Source organism: Anomaloglossus baeobatrachus, chromosome 9, assembly GCF_048569485.1.
Source record: "Anomaloglossus baeobatrachus isolate aAnoBae1 chromosome 9, aAnoBae1.hap1, whole genome shotgun sequence".
NCBI lineage: Eukaryota > Metazoa > Chordata > Amphibia > Anura > Aromobatidae > Anomaloglossus > Anomaloglossus baeobatrachus.
The window spans coordinates 55,998,088-56,018,522 of record NC_134361.1 but is presented as its reverse complement, the minus strand read 5'-3'; the positions used below and the strand labels follow the sequence as shown (position 1 = coordinate 56,018,522).

Here is a 20,435-nt window from a genome sequence, read left to right as displayed (position 1 = left end):
AATAATGGAAAAGAATAGTGCATGCTGCAATTTTTTTTTTATGTTCGTCCATGTGAAAACTAACAAACAAAAAAAAAAAATAACTGCATTAGTGAATAACAATGTTCCATGTTCTGTCTGATGTTGAAATGGTAAAATGGCCAGAAACTTATGATTTGTTTCTAGATACTCATTAGCTTTAAAGGGATTGTCCACTACTTTTACATTGATGGCTTATACTAAGGGGCCCTTTGCACACTACGACATCGCAAGCCGATGCTGCGATGCCGAGCGCGATAGTCCCCGCTCCCGTCGCAGCTGCGATATCTTGTGATAGCTGCCATAGCGAATATTATCGCTACGGCAGCTTCACATGCACTTACCTGCCCTGCGACGTCGATCTGGCCGTCGACCCGCCTCCTTCCTAAGGGGGCGGGTCGTGTGGCATCACCGCGACGTCACACGGCAGGCAGCCAATAGAAGCGGAGGGGTGGAGATTAGCGGGACGTAAACATCCTGCCCACCTCTTTCCTTCCACATTGCAGACGGGACGCAGGTAGGAGATGTTCCTCGCTCCTGCGACTTCATACACAGCGATCTGTGCTGCCGCAGGAATGAGGAACAACATCGTACCGTAGCTGCAGCCAAAATAATGAAAATGACCGACACTACACAGATCATATGATACCGACGCTTTTGCGCTCGGTAATCGTAGTTAAAACGATTTACACACTACGATGTCGAGAGCGACGCCGGAAGTGCGTCACTTTCGATTTGACCACACCGACATCGCACCTGCGATGTCGTAGTGTGTAAAGGGCCCCTTAGGAGAGGTCAACAATGATGGATCCGCCGAGGTCCGACACCCGACACCCCCACCGAACAGCTGCTTTCAGTGGCGGAGCAGGCGGCCGGAAATACTTTAAGACAACTTAAAGAGGTTGTCCACTACTTTAACATTGATGACCTATCCTTAGGATAGGTCATCAATGTCTGATCGGTTGGGGTTTGACACCCGGTACACCCGTTGATAAGCCTTTCCCAGTGCAGGTGGCGGTAGCAGGTGGCCGGAAATGCTCTATTCTGGAGCTGCCAGCTGGGGTCGGCTACTACACATCCGCCTCCTATTCAAATCAATGGGAGACAGATGTGCTGTACCCAGCCATCGCCGCTATCAGAAGACAGAGCAGCTCCAGAATTGAGCATTTCCGGTCACCTGCTGCCGCTGCTGGCACTAGAAACGGCTGATCAGCGGGGATACTTGGTATCAGACCTTAATCGATCAGACATTGATGACCTATCCTAAAGGGGGCTTTACACGGTAGCGATATCGCTAGCAATTTCTAGCGATAGCGAGCGTGTAAGTACCCGCCCCCCGTCGCGCATGCGATTGTTTGTGATCGCTGCCGTAGCGAACATTATCGCTACGCAGCGTCACACATACTTACCTGGTCGGCGGCGTCGCCGTGACTGCCGAACAATCCCTCCTTCAAGGAGGAGGGACGTTCGGCATCACAGCGACGTCACCGCAACGTCACTAAGCGGCCGGCCAATGAAAGCGGAGGGGTGGAGCTGAGCGTGATGTAAACATCCCGCCCACCTCTTCCCTCTGCATTGCGGCCGGCGGCAGGTAAGGAGACGTTCCTCGCTCATGCGGTGTCACACATAGCGATGTGTGCTGCCGCATGAGAGATGAACCACAACGCTAAACAACCCTTACCGATTTTTGAGTTTGGGACGACCTCTCCATGGTGAACGATTTTCACCATTTTTGAGGTCACCTAAGGTCGCTGGTAAGTATTACACGCTGCGATATTGTTAATGACGCCGGATGTGCGTCACTAGCAATGTGACCCCCGACGATAAAATATTAACGATATCGTAGCGTGTAAAGCCCCCTTAAGGATAGCTCATCAATGTTAAAGTCATGGACAACTTCTTTAAGTTTCCATTGCCAGCCAGACATCTGGCTTGCCTGGAAGTCATCCATGTCCCACCAGTTTTTCATGGATGCCAAATCAGTCACATTGTTTAAATAGGACCACATGACATCCATGTGACGTAAGACGACATATGAATAGGAATTGTCTTCATAAAACTTCCAATGCTCCACACAATGTAATGTAAGACTATCTACACTGATTTATCATCTTTCCGCACTATAACTTCATACAGAGTATATTTTTATGTTGCCATTCTATACTCCAACCTTACTTGTCATTTAAAGAGATTTTTTTGTAGAATACGGTTTACTGGATTGTAAGCAATAGAAGTTGTTTCGAGGTGAAAAATGTATGTTTATAACTGGGAAAAAAATGTATAAATGTATGGACAGCATTGGGTAACGGTATGTAGAGATTAGTCTAGGTGTTAAAAGTTGTTTGTGGTGCAAAGAAACGTGTGGGAAGCAATTATTCGGATTATTTTTCATAAAGCACAGCAAATGTATACTCAGTGTTACTACACAGACTGAGCCAAACATAACATTTCTTTTTTGTACCTTTGTGTCTTTTTCCATCTCTATCTCCCCTCTGTGCAGTCCGCTTCACATAGCTGACAGGGCATTCCTATTCTTACACTGCTAAAACTACATTGCCCAGTAGCACCCTGCTTCCCAGTGCTGCAGATGCCTCCCTCTCTCCTGCGTGCCTGTGCCTGACTGATGTTATCCTCTTGCATCTTCATCAGTCTAGATACCTATGTGGTTTAACATCATTATTTAGCTTTTAGCAGAGATCAACTCTGCTGTACCCTGTAATTACTAAGCAGCACACAGCTGAGTTGTGTTTGTTGCCTGCTGCTAAGAGAACAGTGTCTTGAAACTGCAAAGGCTGCTCCGTTGATGCATATACCGTGTTTTTCCAAAAATAAAACACTATCTTATACTTTTTATATAAGACAGTGTCTTATATAAGCTAGGGCTTATTTTCGGGTAGGTCTTATTCTTGGGGAAAGATGGTTGGGGGTAAGTTTACCCCCCCTCCTAAAAAAAAACCCCTGGACCCCTACCTTCCCAGGAAAATCATACTTACCAGACTCCGGACATCTGCGTGGTTCCCAGGTCCTCCTGTGATCTTTGACGGGTGCTCCCAGCAGGTATGCTCAACGCAGCCCTCTCCTGCTTCTGGCCGACACACTCAAACACATCAGATCGCACACACACACATATCAAGATCGCATACACACTCAATCACCACATCTGGCGATATGGATTGCTTCCGGCCAGCAGGGTAAGATGGGACACAGTGCAGTGGAGCACGACGACCTGTGGTGGAATGCATTGGATGTGTTACACTGCAGGTCCTCTATGGGTTCCACCGCACTACGTCACAGGATTCTCTGCTGGCCAGAAGCAGTCAGTATCGCCCGATGTGGTGAGTGTGTGTGGGATCTGATGTGTGATTGTGCATGTGATCTGACGTGTGTGTGATCTGATGTGTGTGTGTGTGTGTGTGTGTGTGTGTGTGTGCGTTCCACTGCAGGTCCTCCTGCTCGGCATCTGGTGAGCATGATTGCGGGGTCTTCTGTGTTCTTTCTTTTGGGGGTGTCTGCTTTCTATAACGAAGTGTCCTCCTGTATTTTTTCTAACTTTTTTAGTTGCATGGACACTTCAATATTGAACCGCGACTAGGGCTTATTTTCAGGGTAGGGCTTATATTTAAGCCTTATCCCGAAAATGCTGAAATTTGCTAGGGCTTATTTTTGGGCTAACGCGGTAGTAGCTATATTTTATACATTGCTAATTTTCACAAATATTACAAAGAACAAAAAAAATGAATATTGGGAGCTCGGCAAGATGGGTTGAATTAAGTGGATAAAGCAACCTTTCACCCTGGCACTGAAAAGTGAATATATTTTCTCAGGTATAGTCGATTTCCACTGATTGACTCCCGCTGCCTCCTTTGATGAGACCAGTTTTCTTGTCCCCAAGATGCACCACAGTGGCATGGGGAACATAACGGTATAACCCATGCCTTCCCTGTGCGGTGGAGTTATGGGACATACCCCTGCTGCCTAAATTACTGCAGAGAACAACTTGGATGCTAGAGAACCAAAATCCTGGTCTGACGAGAAGAGGCAGGAGCGCAAAAGATATCCCTCTTCCGTTCTTTTTGTTAAAGTGCTGAGAGCACAATCGTCTTTCTAATAACCTAGTTTAAATTTTACATTTGGTCAAGTAGTTTTGACGCCAATATTCATGCAGCCTTTTGCAACTTTTTACGGCTAAGCATCTTCCTGTCTGATTTGTTTTTCTTGCCCTCTAACTTCCTGTTTCCTTTTGTTTTCTCAGAGTTTGTGCCTCGTTCTTTTTTATTTGTCACAACTTCCCTTAAGATTGTAGTTGGGGTTTTACCTTCTCATTTTGAAACCACACATCGTACGTAACTTGCCTGCAGACAGTGTCGTCACTAAAGAAAGGTCATGTAAAATACAACTGAAGGGCACCGTCCACGGCTTTTTTTTTTTTTTTTTACTTTGCAGTCATAACAATTACATTTTTATATTACTATAGATCACAGGGAAAATGATCTATAGCTAAAAATTAAGTGAACTGTATAACATATTAATCGTAGGGGTATTTTGGTAGTTTCCTAAAGTGCTTTTTCTTAATTTAAAAAAATTCCCTGTTTATTGAATATTTCTCAAGATGACTGTGATTTTGGCCACAGAAGATACTTTAAGGTCTGATCCAATACATCAGCGCCGCTAATAAAATTACTTTTACGGAGTTTCCTGTGACAAGGTTCTCAAAAGAAGTACATAAAAGTATACCATGACCCTATGGGGTGTTACTATTGAAAATACAACATGTAAATTCAAGTGCGTTCTGCACCAAATGGCTGTAGAGACACAACAAAAAACAAGCATATTTCCAAGAGCTTTAGCCACCGGCTGTACTTTTAGCTGATGGATGGGCCATTCCCTTAGCGTACAAATGACTACACAAGGAAAGTACGCTGAACCACTGAACATAAGATCTGAATATACAAAAAAAAAAAAAATCAGTGTTGTAAAATGGCTCAGTGGTTAGCATTGCAGTCTTGCAGCGCTGGGGTCCTGAGTTCAAATGCTACCTAGGATGATAACTGAAAGGAGTCTGTATGTTCTCCCTGTGTTTGCATGGGTTTCCTCCGGATATTCTTGTTTTTTCTCCCAAATTCCAAAGACATACAGATAGGGACTTTAGATTGTGAGCTCCAATGGGGACAGTGTTACTGATGTATGTAAAGTGCACTGGAATGAATGGCGCTATATAAGTGAATAAAATAAATAAATAAACATGCAATAGTCACATCGGTTTTAAGGACGAGACAGTGCTTATTTTATGGCAGACCGCTTTTGCACTTGTCCGCACCACAGGCCAGTATACAGGGGCTGCATGAGGATCCGGTTGTATGTGCAATTGCGCCTACGACTCACACAATTTCAACTTTCATCTAAACGTACCCCATCAGTAAAATAGGGAATACGATATTCCTTCATGTGCTCTGCACTCTAGTCACATTGCTCCTCAGCTACTTCCACTTACAACATCAATCATAACAGAGTTGAACAAAAAGATTCTCAGGACCCTAGTCCATCTTCCATGTCAATACTCTGGCCTTCACAGCTTAAAAAAAAAAAAGGCAGCTGGAAAATATCAGTGGGAACTACCCTGGCTGGCACTTGATTGCACCATCCTGGGTGTCTGCATGTCGCAGAAGCCTTGTAATTGGACCAGACACCCAGGGGGCCGGCATTCCAATGCCGGCTAAGAATGTTTGCATCAGATTTGACCAGCTGCCACGGTGCATCCGCCATAGATGCTGGACTATATGGCTGAAAACCTTTCTGCGCAACTCTAGTCACTGATGGTAGTGCAAATTTTTAACTTATTTTCTTGTGTTTGCATTAGTAAAATGTATTCCTAACCCAGTGTTATGCGGTGTTCGGCTTTGCACTTGCTGGGTGTCATAGTGGCGTCGGACTCTGCTCACACCACTAAGTCTGACAAGCAGCCTGAAGTCTCTTAGTTGTTCAGCCTGACTCGGGCGTCGGCTGTTTTTAGCTTCACTGCTCTTCAGCAGGAGATAATTCCTGCGAGCTTGTGAGCGGTTACTAGGAGCTCACGCTGCTAAAACCATTCACAGCCGCCAAGGTACTGGATCTGGTTGCTTGATGCCGAATATAGCTCAGCTTTGCTTCAGCGATAATGGTCCTGATGTGTGGTGTGCTTACCTGTGTGGTGTGGAAATATCCTTGTTGTTAGTTATTTTCCTCCCTGTGTTTTATTTGCTCCTGGGTTGGTGGTGTCTCTTCTCTGTGACTGATTGCAGTGTCTTTGTGTTTTGGTTCTCCCCGTGTCTGTTATTTGTGAAGTTTGCTTCTTCAGTCCCAGCCCTCCCATGGGGTGGAAGAGAAGGGGTATTAGATCAGGGTTCGGACAGGAGTTATGGTTATGCTGGTGGCCCAGATCTAACTACCATCAAGCTTACCTCTGGGATAAGGGATAGCACAGGGTCCCTAGCTTCACAGCCAGCTTAGAGGTCCCTGCTTCAGTTACCCTATTTCCCCGTGACACCCAGGCACTAATATTATAATACAATCTCACAAGAATAACTTCAAGCAAGATGCTAACAGAACTGCAGATTTTGTAGAGAGGCAATTACAACAAGCCCATGTCTATACAGCGGCGGACTGGAGTGCCTGGGGCCCACCAGGAAAAATCAATCTTGGGGCCCACCAGCACCATGCAGTTACCGTACTGTATATAGCAGGGGTGGGATTCAAATTTTTAACAGGTTATCTGTAAACCCCGCCCATTTGAAAACCACACCCATTCTGTAACCACACCCATTATGTTAGTCACACCCATTTTCACGCAATTTCCTCAACCAAAAAATACAAGTAATTTAAAGTAAAATCTCCTTCCCCTTCCTCTCCTGTCCAGCATCAGTTGTTCCAGTCACTGTCAGTCTTATTGCATTAAATGATATTTCTACAGTTTTTAAAAATTATTACTAAAGGAGCCCTGCTAAAATTGGAATGGACGACCTTCCCCATACAGATCCCATCCCATTATGGCCTCTTTCCCCTGCAGATCCCATCCCATTATGGCCTTTTTCCCCCCTACAGATCCCATCCCATTATAGCCTCTTTTCCCCTGCAGATCTCATCCCATTATGACCTCTTTTCCCCTGCAGATCCCATCCCATTATGGCCTCTTTTCCCCTGCAGATCTCATCCCATTATGACCTCTTTCCCTTGCAGATCCCTTCCCATTATGGCCTCTTTACCCTGCAGATCCCATCCCATTATGGCCTCTTTCTCCTGCAGATCCCATCCCATTATGGCCTCTTTCCCCAGCAGGTCCCATCCCATTATGGCCTCTTTCCCCAGCAGGTTCCATCCCGTTATGGCCTCTTTCCCCAGCAGATCACATCCCATGTGCTCCTTTTCCCATATAGCTCCCATCTTATGTGGCCCCTCTCCCCATATAGCTGCCATCTTAATGCGGCTCCTCTCCCCATATAGCCACATATAGCTGCCATCTTAATGCAGCTCCTCTCCCCATATAGCCACATATAGCTGCCATCTTATGTGGCCCCTCTCCCCATATAGCCACATATAGCTGCCATCTTAATGTGGCCCCTCTCCCCATATAGCCACATATAGCTCCCATCTTATGTGGCCTCTCCCCATATAGCCACATATAGCTTCAATCTTAATGTGGCCCCCTCTCCCCATATAGCCACATATAGCTGCCATCTTATTGTGGCCCCTCTCCCCATATAGCCACATATAGCTCCCATCTTATATGGCCTCTCCCCATAGTCACATATAGCTGCCATCTTAATGTGGCCCCTCTCCCCATATAGCCACATATAGCTGCCATCTTAATGTGGCCCCTCTCCCCATATAGCCACATATAGCTTCCATCTTAATGTGGCCCCTCTCACCATATAGCCACATATAGCTGCCATCTTATGTGGCCCCTCTCCCTGCATCTTCGGGTCACTGAGCGCTTATCTGCTCCAAGCACCGGTGGCCTCTCCTCTGTCTTCCGTCCTCCTCCGCAGATCTCTGCACACTAAGGGTATGTGCGCACTAAGTGTTTTTTGGGCGTTTTTGGCCGCAGAAAAATGCACCCGCGGTAAAAACGCGATGCGTTTTTACGTTTTTGGCTGCGTTTTTGCTCACTGCTTTTTTATGCGTTTTTTATCAGTGAACAATGCCATTAAAGATTGTTGAAAAAAAGGATCTGATGTCATTTCCTTCTTCAATATGTTCTTCATTCTCCACTAGTGTATGCAGGAGAGCAGACAGCTGCAGAACTACAAGGCTCAGCATGCTCCATCCAGGACTGTATGCAGGAGTTTTTTGCCCTCCAAAAAAATGACGTGGGCTTCGCCATATTTTTGTATGCTAGCCAGGTACAGCAGGCAGCTATGGGCTGCCCCCAACCCCCAGCTGCCTATTTGTACCCGGCTGTGAACCAAAAATATAGGGAAGCCCCTTTTTTTTTATTTCATGAATTTCATTAAATAATTAAAAAAAAAATGACGTGGGCTTCGCCATATTTTTGAGTCCAGCCAGGTACAACTAGGCAGCTGGGGATTGGAATCCGCAGTGCAGGGTGCCCAAGCTTTCTGGGCACCCCCTCTGCGAATTGCAGTCCGCAGCCACCCCAGAAAATGGCGCTTTCATAGAAGCGCCATCTTCTGGCGCTGTATCCAACTCTTCCAGCTGCCCTGATGTCGGGTGGCTCGCTGGGTAATAATGAGGTTAGAGCTAGCTGTATATTATCAGCTGGCCCTAAGCCCGAAATTCATGCTGTCACGCCAATATTAGACATGGCCACCATGAATTTCTAGTAAAGATAAAAAAAAAACACAACACACAGAAAAATATTTTTATTAGAAATAAAACACAACACAATTAGTGACTCCATCTTTATTGAAATAAAGAACCCCCCTCCGCAGTAATCCTGGGTCAGGGTCCCGTGCCGTCCAATCCAGATCCAATATCATCTGATCGTTTGCTGGAAGGCAGAGCGATCAGATGATGTGTCAGGATCAAGGATGTGAATTCCATGACACAGCAGCTGATTGTATAAAAGCCGTTTATACAATCAGCTGATGCATCAGTGCAAAAAAAAAAGAAAAAAACCCCACATACTTCTGTGCAGACTCCTGTCAGACCGATCAATGCAGGAACCGGCGGTAATCAGCTGATAAAGTCTCCTGACGGCATCAGCTGATAGTTTAGCCGGCCGGGTAGTAAAAAGCCGGCGTCACCGCTGTCACTATCACTGTCAGCTGATTCCATCAGGTGACCGCATCAGGTGATCAGCGCCAGGTCCTGCAGCTATCGGAAGTGTCCCGGCCGTCTGCACACAGCCGGAGCCGCGGTACCGGGAGCGGACATGGCACCGGGAGGCTGCAGACAGGTGAGTATGAGGGGCCCCTGATCACTCCCCGGGACCCTGCACCCCCCCTCTGGGGCCCCCGTACACCCTTCCTGGGCCCCTGCTTGCTCTCCGGGCCCCCGCACCCCCCCCGGGGCCCCTGCTCGCTCCCCGGGCCCCCGCACCTCCCCGGGGCCCCTGCTTGCTCTCCGGGCCACCGCGCCCCCCCCCCGGGGGCCCCTGCCCTCCCCCGGGGCCCCCGCCTTCTATACTCACGTGCTGCTGCAGCCAGTGGGGTGACGCCGGTCCGTCCTCCGCAGCGCGATGCTGCCAGCACCTGCACAGGAAGGAAGAAGCAGTCATCACTCTGAGACTGCCTCCTCCTGCAGTGTCGCTGCACAGATGAGTCAGAGCCGCGCGGCACTGACAGTGACAGCAGGGAGAGCGGAGAGATCGCTCTTCCTGCTTGCCGCTCCAGAGGGAATGGGATTGTCACTAATCATATCGGCAATGTGCCGATATGATTAGTGAAATTACCGGCCGGGGGGGGGCCTCTCACACACATCCATAGGGGCCCAGGGGGGTAGGGAGGCGGGGCCTAGGGGGCGTGGCCATCAATAGCAGGGGCCCACCGGGGGTTCTCCCGACCTCCTGGTGGGCCAGTCCGCCCCTGTGTCTTATATACTTGATTTTGGTACATTGTCATCATGGAGTGCCTCACTCAAGCCCTCAAAATACTCAATATACATTCTCTTAAATGTAATATTCCTGGTTAAGTGGGTACTAAATGAATAGGGATGACAGGGGGGCAAGGACTGACTCAATTGTAAAAAGGACAAGACTAGCGCATACTCTCTTTGGAAAATCGCCCAAGTGCACCTGTACATTGACTAATATTGGTCAGTGTATTGTCTGCACACTTGCAAATTAATGGAAATGTTCATCAAAACATGGTTTTAGACAGACAACTTACCAACTGCCTCTAATACATATAATGCAAAAGGTTAGAAGTGTAGATATTTCCATGACAAAAGCTTTTCTCAATCAGTAACAAAATGACAGGCTGGGAGAATACATACACGCAGAATCATATGTGATTGTGGTTAGACAAAAAAATCTACAAAAATGTAACAAGAACATAAACTTTCCCTAGTTCAAAATAATTTTAAACTTATACAAGGTCACACAACTGAGAAACTTCCACAGGAAAATATTAAGTACTGAGTTGACTGTAATTTGGGTCGATGTGACCTAGGCACTAGATTGATGTGATGAGACCTTCTTTGATTTTGTGGCTTTTGTACATAGTGTACACGCTTCTAAATAGGACTTTATATACTGTCTTAAAAAATATAGCTATTATTTTGAAAAACTTTTCAGAACTAGCTATCATATGTACACAAAGAATAACACTGAATCTGACCATTGATTGCTAGCATTCCCAGAGCAGGCTTTAAACATGTCCCCCATACATAGCACTGCAGTGCCCTCATAAATCTGTAAATCTGTACACCTCTCTCTCTAAAACCAGCTCTCACCTGCTCCTCCATTTCTCTTTTCTATAGATTATTGTGGGCAGAAGCTGTAACCTGATCTCTCAGTAATTCTGGAAATCCATATAACCTCTGCCTCTGTAAAGAGAAGCCTAACAATGAAAAAAGCAAACAGACATGGGTTTGTTGTGGCACAATCATTTGGAGGTACAGTACAGACCAAAAGTTTGGACACACCTTATCATTCAAAGAGTTTTCTTTATTTTCATGACTGAAAATTGTAGATTCACATTGGAGGCATCAAAACTATGAATTAACACATGTGGAATGAAATACTTAAAAAAAAAAACTGTGAAACAACTGAAAATATGTCTTATATTCTAGGTTCTTCAAAGTAGCCACCTTTTGCTTTGATGACTGCTTTGCACACTTTTGGCATTCTCTTGATGAGCTTCAAGAGGTAGTCACCAGAAATGGTTTTCACTTCACAGGTGTGCCCTGTCAGGTTTAATAAGTGGGATTTCTTGCCTTACAAATGGGGTTGGGACCATCAGTTGTGTTGTGCAGAAGTCTGGTGGATACACAGCTGATAGTCCTACTGAATAGACGGTTAGAATTTGTATTATGGCAAGAAAAAAACAGCTAAGTAAAGAAAAACGAGTGGCCATCATTACTTTAAGAAATGAAGGTCAGTCAGTCCGAAAAATTTGGAAAACTTTGAAAGTGTCCCCAAGTGCAGTGGCAAAAACCATCAAACGTTATAAAGAAACTGGCTCACATGAGGACCACCCCAGGAAAGGAAGACCAAGAGTCACCTCTGCTGCAGAGGATAAGTTTATCCGAGTCACCAGCCTCATAAATCGCAGGTTAACAGCAGCTCAGATACCAGGTCAATGCCACACAGACTTCTAGCAGCAGACACATCCCTAGAACAACTGTTAAGAGAAGACTTTGTGCAGCAGGCCGTCATGGTAAAATAACTGCTAGTAAACCACTGCTAAGGACAGGCAACAAGCAGAAGAGACTTGTTTGGGCTAAAGAACACAAGGAATGGACATTAGACCAGTGGAAATCTGTGCTTTGGTCTGATGAGTCCAAATTTGAGATCTGTGGATCCAGCCACCATGTCTTTGTGCGACGCAGAAAAGGTGAACAGATGGACTCTACATGCCTGGTTCCCACCGTGAAGCATGGAGGAGGAGGTGTGATGGTGTGGGGGTGCTTTGCTGGTGACACTGTTGGGGATTTATTCAAAATTGAAGGCATACTGAACCTGCATGGCTACCACAGCATCTTACAGCGGCATGCTATTCCATCCGTATTGCGTTTAGTTGGACCATCATTTATTTTTCAACAGGACAATGACCCCAAAAACGCCTCAAGGCTGTGAAAGGGCTATTTGACTAAGAAGGAGAGTGATGGGGTGCTATGCCAGATGACCTGGCCTCCACAGTTACCAGACCTGAACCCAATCGAGATGGTTTGGGGTGAGCTGGACCGCAGAGTGAAGGCAAAAGGGCCAACAAAGTGCTAAGCATCTCTGGGAACTATTGGAAGACCATTTCTCGTGACTACCTCTTGAAGCTCATCAAGAGAATACTAAGAGTGTGCAAAGCAGTAATCAAAGCAAAAGGTGGCTACTTTGAAGAACCTAGAATATAAGACATATTATCAGTTGTTTCACACTATTTTGTGAAGTATTTCATTCCACATGTATTAATTCAATAGTTTTGATGCCTTCAATGTGAATCTACAATTTTCAGAGTCATGAAAATAAAGAAAACTCTTTGAATGAGAAGGTGTGTCCAAATTTTTGGTCTATACTGTATATGTAGCAAGACATGGGGAACATTTTGATCCCATGGGGGCGCTCCTTATCTGCAAATATTATTCAGAATCAAACAAGAAAAAATGATGTATGGCTGGTTTGTAACATCACAAGTAAAAAAACAAAAATTACTGTCCCAACAAAAATACTTGAAAATATTCAAAACTGAAGAACTATCTCTCCATAGCCAGGAATGCTCATTACCAGTGGTTGCACCTTACATAGTGACCCTATACTTGAAATTATGGGCATTAGAGGTGTGGTGGGGAAGATATTTTTATGTTTTCGGAAGACCATAGAATTTTGGTGTCACAGGATGATCTCTTATATTTGAGTTTTGTTGGTAATAACTCCTAACGTTAGACCGTCATAAAGGCATTTAGAAAAAGAATGTTTAAAAATACACGTGGGATATTAAAGGGTTATATGTATCTTTATCATGGACGATGTCTTGTACCAATTTGGCATATACAGTGGGGAAAAATAGTATTTAGTCAGCCACCAATTGTGCAAGTTCTCCCAATTAAAAAGATGAGAAAGGCCTATAATTGACATCATAGGTAGACCACAACTATAAAAGACAAAATGAGAAAACAAATCCAGAAAATCGCCTTGTCTGATTTGGCAAGATTTTTTTTGCAAATTATGGTGGAAAATAAGTATTTAGTCACCTAAAAACATGCAAGATTTCTGGCTGTCACAGACCTGTAACTTCTTCTTTAAGAGGCTCCTCTGTCCTCCACTCATTACCTGTAGTAATAGCACCTGTTTGAACTTGTTATCAATATAAAAGACACCTGTCCACAACTTCAAACAGTCACACTCCAAATTCCACTATGTTAAAGACGAAAGAGCTGTCGAAGGACACCAGAAACAAAATTGTAGCCATGCACCAAGCTGGGAAGACTAAATCTGCAATAGGCAAGCAGCTTGGAGTGATGAAATCAACTGTGGTAGCAATAATAAGAAAATGAAAGACATACAAGAGCACTGATAATCTCCCTCGATCTGGGGCTCCACACAAGATCTCACCCCATGGGGTCAAAATGATCACAAGAACGGTGAGCAAAAATCCAAAAACCACATGGGGGACCTAGTGAATGACCTGCATAGAGCTGGGACAACCGTAACAAAGGCGACCATCAGTAACACACTAGGCCGCCAGGGACTCAGATCCTGCAGTGCCAAACGTGTTACCCTGCTTAAGCCAGTATATGTCCAGGTCCGTCTGAAGTTTGAGTGTATTTGGATAATTCAGAAGAGTATTGGGAGAATGTCTCATGGTCTAATGAAACCAAAGTAGAACTGTTTGGTAGAAACACAACACGTGTTTGGAGGAGACAGAATGCTGAGTTGCATCCAAAGAACACCATACATACTGTGAAGCAATATCATGCTATGGGGCTGTTTCTCTGCAAAGGGACCAGGACAACTGATGGGGCCATGTATTGTGAGATTTTGAGTGCAAACCTCCTTCCATCAGCAAGGGCATTGAAGATGAAACGTGGCTGGGTCTTTCAGCATGATAATGATCCCAAGCACACCTCCAGTGCAATGAAGGAAGGGCTTCGTAAGAAGCATATGAAGGTCCTGGAGTGGCCAAGCCAGTCTCCAGATCTCAACACCACAGAAAAACTTTGGAGGGAGTTGAAAGTCCGTGTTGCCCAGCGACAGGCCCAAAGCATCACTGCTCTAGAGGAGATCTGCATGGAGGAATGGGCCAACATACCACCAACAGTGTGTGCCAACCTTGTGGAAACTTACAGAAAACATTTGACCTCTGTCATTGCCAACAAAGGATATAAAACAAAATATTGAGATGAACTTCTGTTATTGACTAAATACTTATTTTCCACCATAATTTGCAAAAAAAAAATCTTACCAAATCAGACAAGGCGATTTTCTGGATGTTTTCTCATTTTGTCTTTCATACTTGTGGTCACCTATGATGTCAATTACAGGCAAATCTCATCTTTTTAAGTGGGAGAACTTGCACAATTGGTGGCCGACTAAATAATTTTTTCCCCACTGTAGATCACAATCTATGACAACAACATTGCCAATTTTGTCAAACTGACATATAATCAATTGGGAATTATTTTGTAATTGTTGGATAGCAGCATAATTATATATTATTTGAATTCTTGGAGTGTGCTTGAGAATGTGTGTTTTCATTAAGAGTTTTTAAATCTTTTTCTACTAAAGTGTGGAGAAGATCTAGAGCTGGTATTCTATCCTGTAGAGCATAGTATATTCAAATAGTATGTTCGAAATGTATATCCTGGTCCTGATATTAACGATTTTTTTTTGAGCCATATGTATTTAAATGTTGTAAGGTCATGAGAGCCATTTGCTCTGAAAAGTCATTATAATTACCTTTGTCATGATCAATTTGATTCATTGCTATTTTCATAAAAAAAATGTTGTCTCACCACAAGAAGCCTAGAAAAACGATTCACATCACATGTGGTATGGAAAAGATCAAAATCCTTTCTAGGTACAAAAGTGAGCCCCTTCGCAAGCACCTCGATCTGGGCCACAGAAAGTAGATTGGAGTGGGGACAATTAAATTATCTAAAGACATATCTAGCGATGATATTGCTTCCCTGTTGATATAGTTTTGCATCATCGTGTCTTTTCTCATCTCCTTCTCCTCTTATAAGAGCCCAGGCCGCTGTGTAGAACATAAAAATCACTTTATAATACTTACCTGAACAGTCGCTGCGGTGGAGTTGGCCCATATGGGCATCTTCGTTCTCCAGTGCCGGCGCCTCCCCTTTTGGCCATTTTCATCCTCCTTCTGAAGCTTGTGTGCATGACGCGTTCTACGTCATACACACTCGCCAGTCCCGCACAGGCACACTACAATACTTTGATCTGCTCTGCTCAGGGCATATCAAAGTGCGCCTGCGCAGGACCTCAATGTCGGCGCGTGTGCATGACGTAGGACGCGTCTTGTAGCCCGGCTTCAGAAGAAGGATGACAAAGATGGCTGAAAGAGGAGGCGCCGGCACCGGAGAACGAAGACACCTATCTGAGCCAACTCCACCGAAGGGGCCGTTTAGGTAAGTATTATAAAGTGATTATTACGTTCTATACAGCGGCCTGGATTCTTATATACAGCATGTTAGAATGTTATAAGAGCCCAATGGTGGTGGCCACAGCTTATAGGCCCCAAAACTGGTGACAGGTTCCCTTTAACTCTTGCTAGCCTGCCTATGAATCAGCACACAGGAAGTCGATGCCGAGCCTGTCTTTGTTGATGCCAGACACCAGAGAAACCATTGGGCGGAGTGTCAAACTCTACAATCTGAACAGAGCCTGACAACATGACAGTCGGCTAAGTTTGTGCAAAACTCAGTGTCACATCCATTCGGTGCCAAAGACCAGTCGAACACTTACTTCTTGGAGCACAGGTTCTCTGGAACGGTGTAGGTCCCAGCGGTCAGACCTTTATTGATAGAGGTTAACTTCCAAGTTCGAGACAACCCCATTAATTTAGCTGAAAAATTGAGTTCACAACCCAGCCATTCAAATAGGTGTGAAAATAAAAAAGGTATAAAATGTCATTAATAATATTTAGATTTTTTAGCCCCAAATACATGCATTCAAATAATAATAAAAAAGAAAACCCTATAGTTGGACAATAAATCTATAGCACAACCAAGATTTGAGGTGATGCTTTGACTGCACACCTGACTCTGTTTAGCTGCTTATTATTTTATGCAGTTTTGTTGCTCAGAAACTCATAAATGGCATTTATAGCTTTTATCTAAACTCTGCCACAATAAAAGTGAATACATATAATTGGGCCAGATAAAATTAGAACTTGTTTGTTAAAGGTGTATTGGTATAAAAAGGGTAAAACCAACATTATAAATGTAATCTTTAGTATTACTATGTACCTAATGGTTTTAATAAAAGTGACATCTTTCTACTCCACAACTATTCATACAAATTCTGTGTTTCTACACATTGGAGCGGTATATTGATGCGGTGTATGGATTGTTACCTCACTGTAGTAGACATCCAGTACGCCAGCATCTTCCTTCATTGCTGCTTCTTCGTCGATATTTGGTGTGATCTTCTTGAATACAGAACAGCCACTATGAAAAAGTTCTGATAATAAAATATATAGTTTACTCAGGATTACTTCATTCACAAAGTAACTGTCACACAAGATCATAGTCACCTGCTCGATAAGGAACCAGAAACAAAAAATCAGGTCACCCAGGTCTTGCAGACTCCAATAGAGAACAGGTGCTCGGAGATGGCCGGCCCGGCCAAAAATTCCAGGAAAACAGAGAAGATCCAGCACTCGTGTTCAATGTATATAAAACTTGACTTTTATTTATATTCCATTAAAAATCCAATGTCAATCACATCCAGAATATAAAATCCCCATGAAAGATGAGATGTGGTGATGGTACGCGTTTCGAGCTGACACGCTCTTAATCTCAATCCATTGAGATTAAGAGCGTGTGGGGATTTTCATGGGGATTTTTTTTTTTTTTTAAACCAAATTTTTATTTCTTTTATTGTAATGGTAAAATAGGGTACAGAATGAAGAAAATAAGGGTCAACAAATCAAAATATTAAATAACATAGTCTCTACAATTTATCGATCAAATATTTGTCACGGTCATCAAATTTTCTCCTTCCCCTTCTTCGTCAATCTATATTTCCATTATTCAGTCTCTGCTACCCCCCTTCAGCAGTCCTTGATAACTTGTTACAAACATTACTTATAAACACTATCCCTCCCATTCCCCCCTCCCCTCTCCATGCGACACAACCCAGAATTTGGCCAACTATACTTTCAGCTCGCACAGGGACCCTGACAGGTCTTCCTTCATGTACCATTCCGTAGACACAAATGTGGACATTATTTGTATTATTTCTTCTCTAGAACATATAACGCTTATGAACTTTCTCCATTTACTGAAAAATTTTGCTGTCATCCTTTCTTTACACCTCTCCACCATCACCTTCTCCAACATGAGCGTTTTTTTCAATTGATTAACAAGTTCTTCTTTTGTTGGTATTTCCTTCACCAGCCACTTTTGAAGAATAGCCCTTTTACTTATCATTGCTATATCATGGAAAAGATTCGGTAACTTATCTCCCCCTTTCTCTCCCTCCTCCCGATGCTGATAGTGAAATAACCAGACCATTGGATCTAACTCTACATTTCTATTCCAGATTTTCCTCACTACCCCTTGAACTTGTTTCCAAAATCTTTCAATCCTTTCGCTCTGCCATATCCCATGATATAGATCTGTTTTTTTCAGTACCACAATTTGGACAACTCATCATTTTATCTGGATTTCTTGCATTCAGTATATTAAATCCATAGATAGCTCTATGTATGATCCTGAATTGGGTATCTCTTAAGTTCTCATTCACAATCTTCTTTCTCATCACCATCCAACCATTCAAAATCTTCTCCTCCACCTCTTGATCTCCCAACTGCTTTGCCCACCCTTCCAACATTCTTCCTGATATGTTAGGGACTAACACTTCTCTCATATTTCCATAAAGACTTGATATATTTGTGGCATGAATGTCCCTACATATGATCGCATCCATCTGATTTGCCTCATATTCGTTATTTATGTTGTATAGTTTCTTCATTATCCCTTGTTTCACCTGTTCAAACTGGAGAGTCTGGAGTGGGCGCAAGTCATACTTTGCCCTCAACTCCTCACACGTCATCCATCTCCGTTCTGTATCATGCATCCGGTTTTTTAGAGTTCCAATCCCTTTTTCCCCTCCATTCTTTAAAGAGATAATTTTCTCTTCCCTGTGGAAAGTCAGAACAAGCCCATATATTAAGGAATTTGGAGATGTTCCAGGCTAACCCGAACTTTTTCCTAACCGCCTTCCAAGTCATCACTGTGTCTCTACAAATCAGTGAGTGTTTAATGTTGGGCGGCAAATTTGGAATGGAGGTATGTAGGATTGAACTCAGGTCCCAAGCTTTACAAAATTCAGCCTCTATATCCCAGTCAGAATACCTACTTGTTTGTCTAATCCAATCGACTACATGTCTTAAGATACAGGCCAAATTGTACCCCCTGATGTTAGGTAGTCTGATCCCTCCATTTTCCGTTGATAACATTAGCTTTTTGGCACTAATCCTCGGCCTATATCCCTTCCACAAAAAACGTGAGAACGCTTTTGTCAATCTGTTCACATCCGAGTGTTTAAGAAGCAATGGGATTGTCTGCATTGGATAGAGAAGCTTGGAAAAGCTCATCATTTTTATTAGATGATTTCTTCCCAGAAGAGTCAATGGCAAATTTGCCCAACCTTGCAGTTCACGTTCAATTTTCTCAATCAAAGGGGAATAATTTAATGAATATATGATCTTAGTATCCCTCCCAACCTGTACTCCCAAGTATTTAATTGTATTTCTAGCTATTGGAATGTCACATAATGCACCCCTCTCCCCCTCCGCTCTCTTTCCGTCCAAGAAGAGAATTTCACATTTGTTTTTGTTAAGTCTAAACCGTGCTAACCTCCCAAACTCCTCAATTTGTTCTATGACTCTACTCAATTGCGTTTTAGGTTTGCTCATGAACAGGATTATATCGTCAGCAAATAAGGCTGAGTGCAATGACTTCCTCCCTACCTTGATCCCTTCAAACCACCCCCCCTCATTCAAACGTCTAGCCAGTGGTTCAATAGCCAAGTTAAACAATAGTGGTGACATCGGGCATCCTTGCCTGGTTCCCTTCATCAAAGGAAATGTTTTTGACAGAAATCCCGGGGTACTCACTCTTGCCTGAGGATTTGCATAAAGGACCCTCACTAAATTCCTAAAAGCTCTGTGTAAGCCCAGGTGATCTAACATGGGGATTTTATATTCTGGATGTGATTGACATCGGATTTTTAATGGAATATAAATAAAAGTCAAGTTTTATATACATTGAACACGAGTGCTGGATCTTCTCTGTTCACCTGTTCGATAGTATGCTTCCAGGATTGTGACAGCAGTCTATTTAGAGCCTCACAAAACCCTCTTGATGATTTACGGAATATTAGAGCAGGGGGACTTTTAGTCCAGGAGAAGCATAACACTAGGATAGGGTCCCACCAAATAAGGTCACCTTGCTGCGGTAGATGGGCACACAAGAATTGGCCAATTTTTGCGCAAAACACCTTCATTTTGCTAAGTATATTCTATATAGCATTAATGCAGTTTAAATTTCATATATTCTATGTTTGCATATGTCTTGGCGCTTACAGAGTACTGCTGTACTTTTTTATTTGTGTTTTGTGTAGTTATAGCAGTTGGCACCTGTTCACACTTGCTATATTTGGAGATTATTATTATTATTATTATTATTATTTATTATTATAGCGCCATCAATTCCATGGCGCTTTACATGTGAAAGGGGTGTACATAATAGGGACAAGTACAATAATCATAAACAATACAAGACACAGACAGGTACAGGAGGATAGAGGTCCCTGCCCGTGAGGGCTCACAGTCTAACTGCAATTTTTGTTGTTTTTTTTTTTACTCTTATTCTAAATGTGCTCTCCACCCATCAGCCACAGAGTGGTTTTAATTAGTGCTAAATCCTATCTGCCCATGTATTTGTAGACTTTTAGTCTAGGAAAGTCATGACACTTGGATAGGGTCCCACCAAAAAAAAGGTCACCTTGCTGCGGTGATGGGCACACAAGCATTAGCCAATTTTTGCACAAAGAACTTTCATTTTTCTAACTTTATTCTATA

General features: G+C 43.5%; 1 protein-coding gene across 4 annotated transcripts in view; it reads right to left on the bottom strand.

Moving 5' to 3' along the window:
• The window catches only part of DOCK11 (dedicator of cytokinesis 11), a 449,693-nt gene that overhangs the window by 75,508 nt on the left and 353,750 nt on the right, over positions 1 to 20,435 (bottom strand). For all 4 annotated transcript variants that reach the window (XM_075323721.1, XM_075323722.1, XM_075323724.1 and 1 more), the window contains one exon: positions 16,701 to 16,807. In XM_075323721.1, coding sequence (XP_075179836.1) covers positions 16,701 to 16,807 — 107 coding nt within the window. The remainder of the gene's footprint in view (positions 1 to 16,700; positions 16,808 to 20,435) is intronic.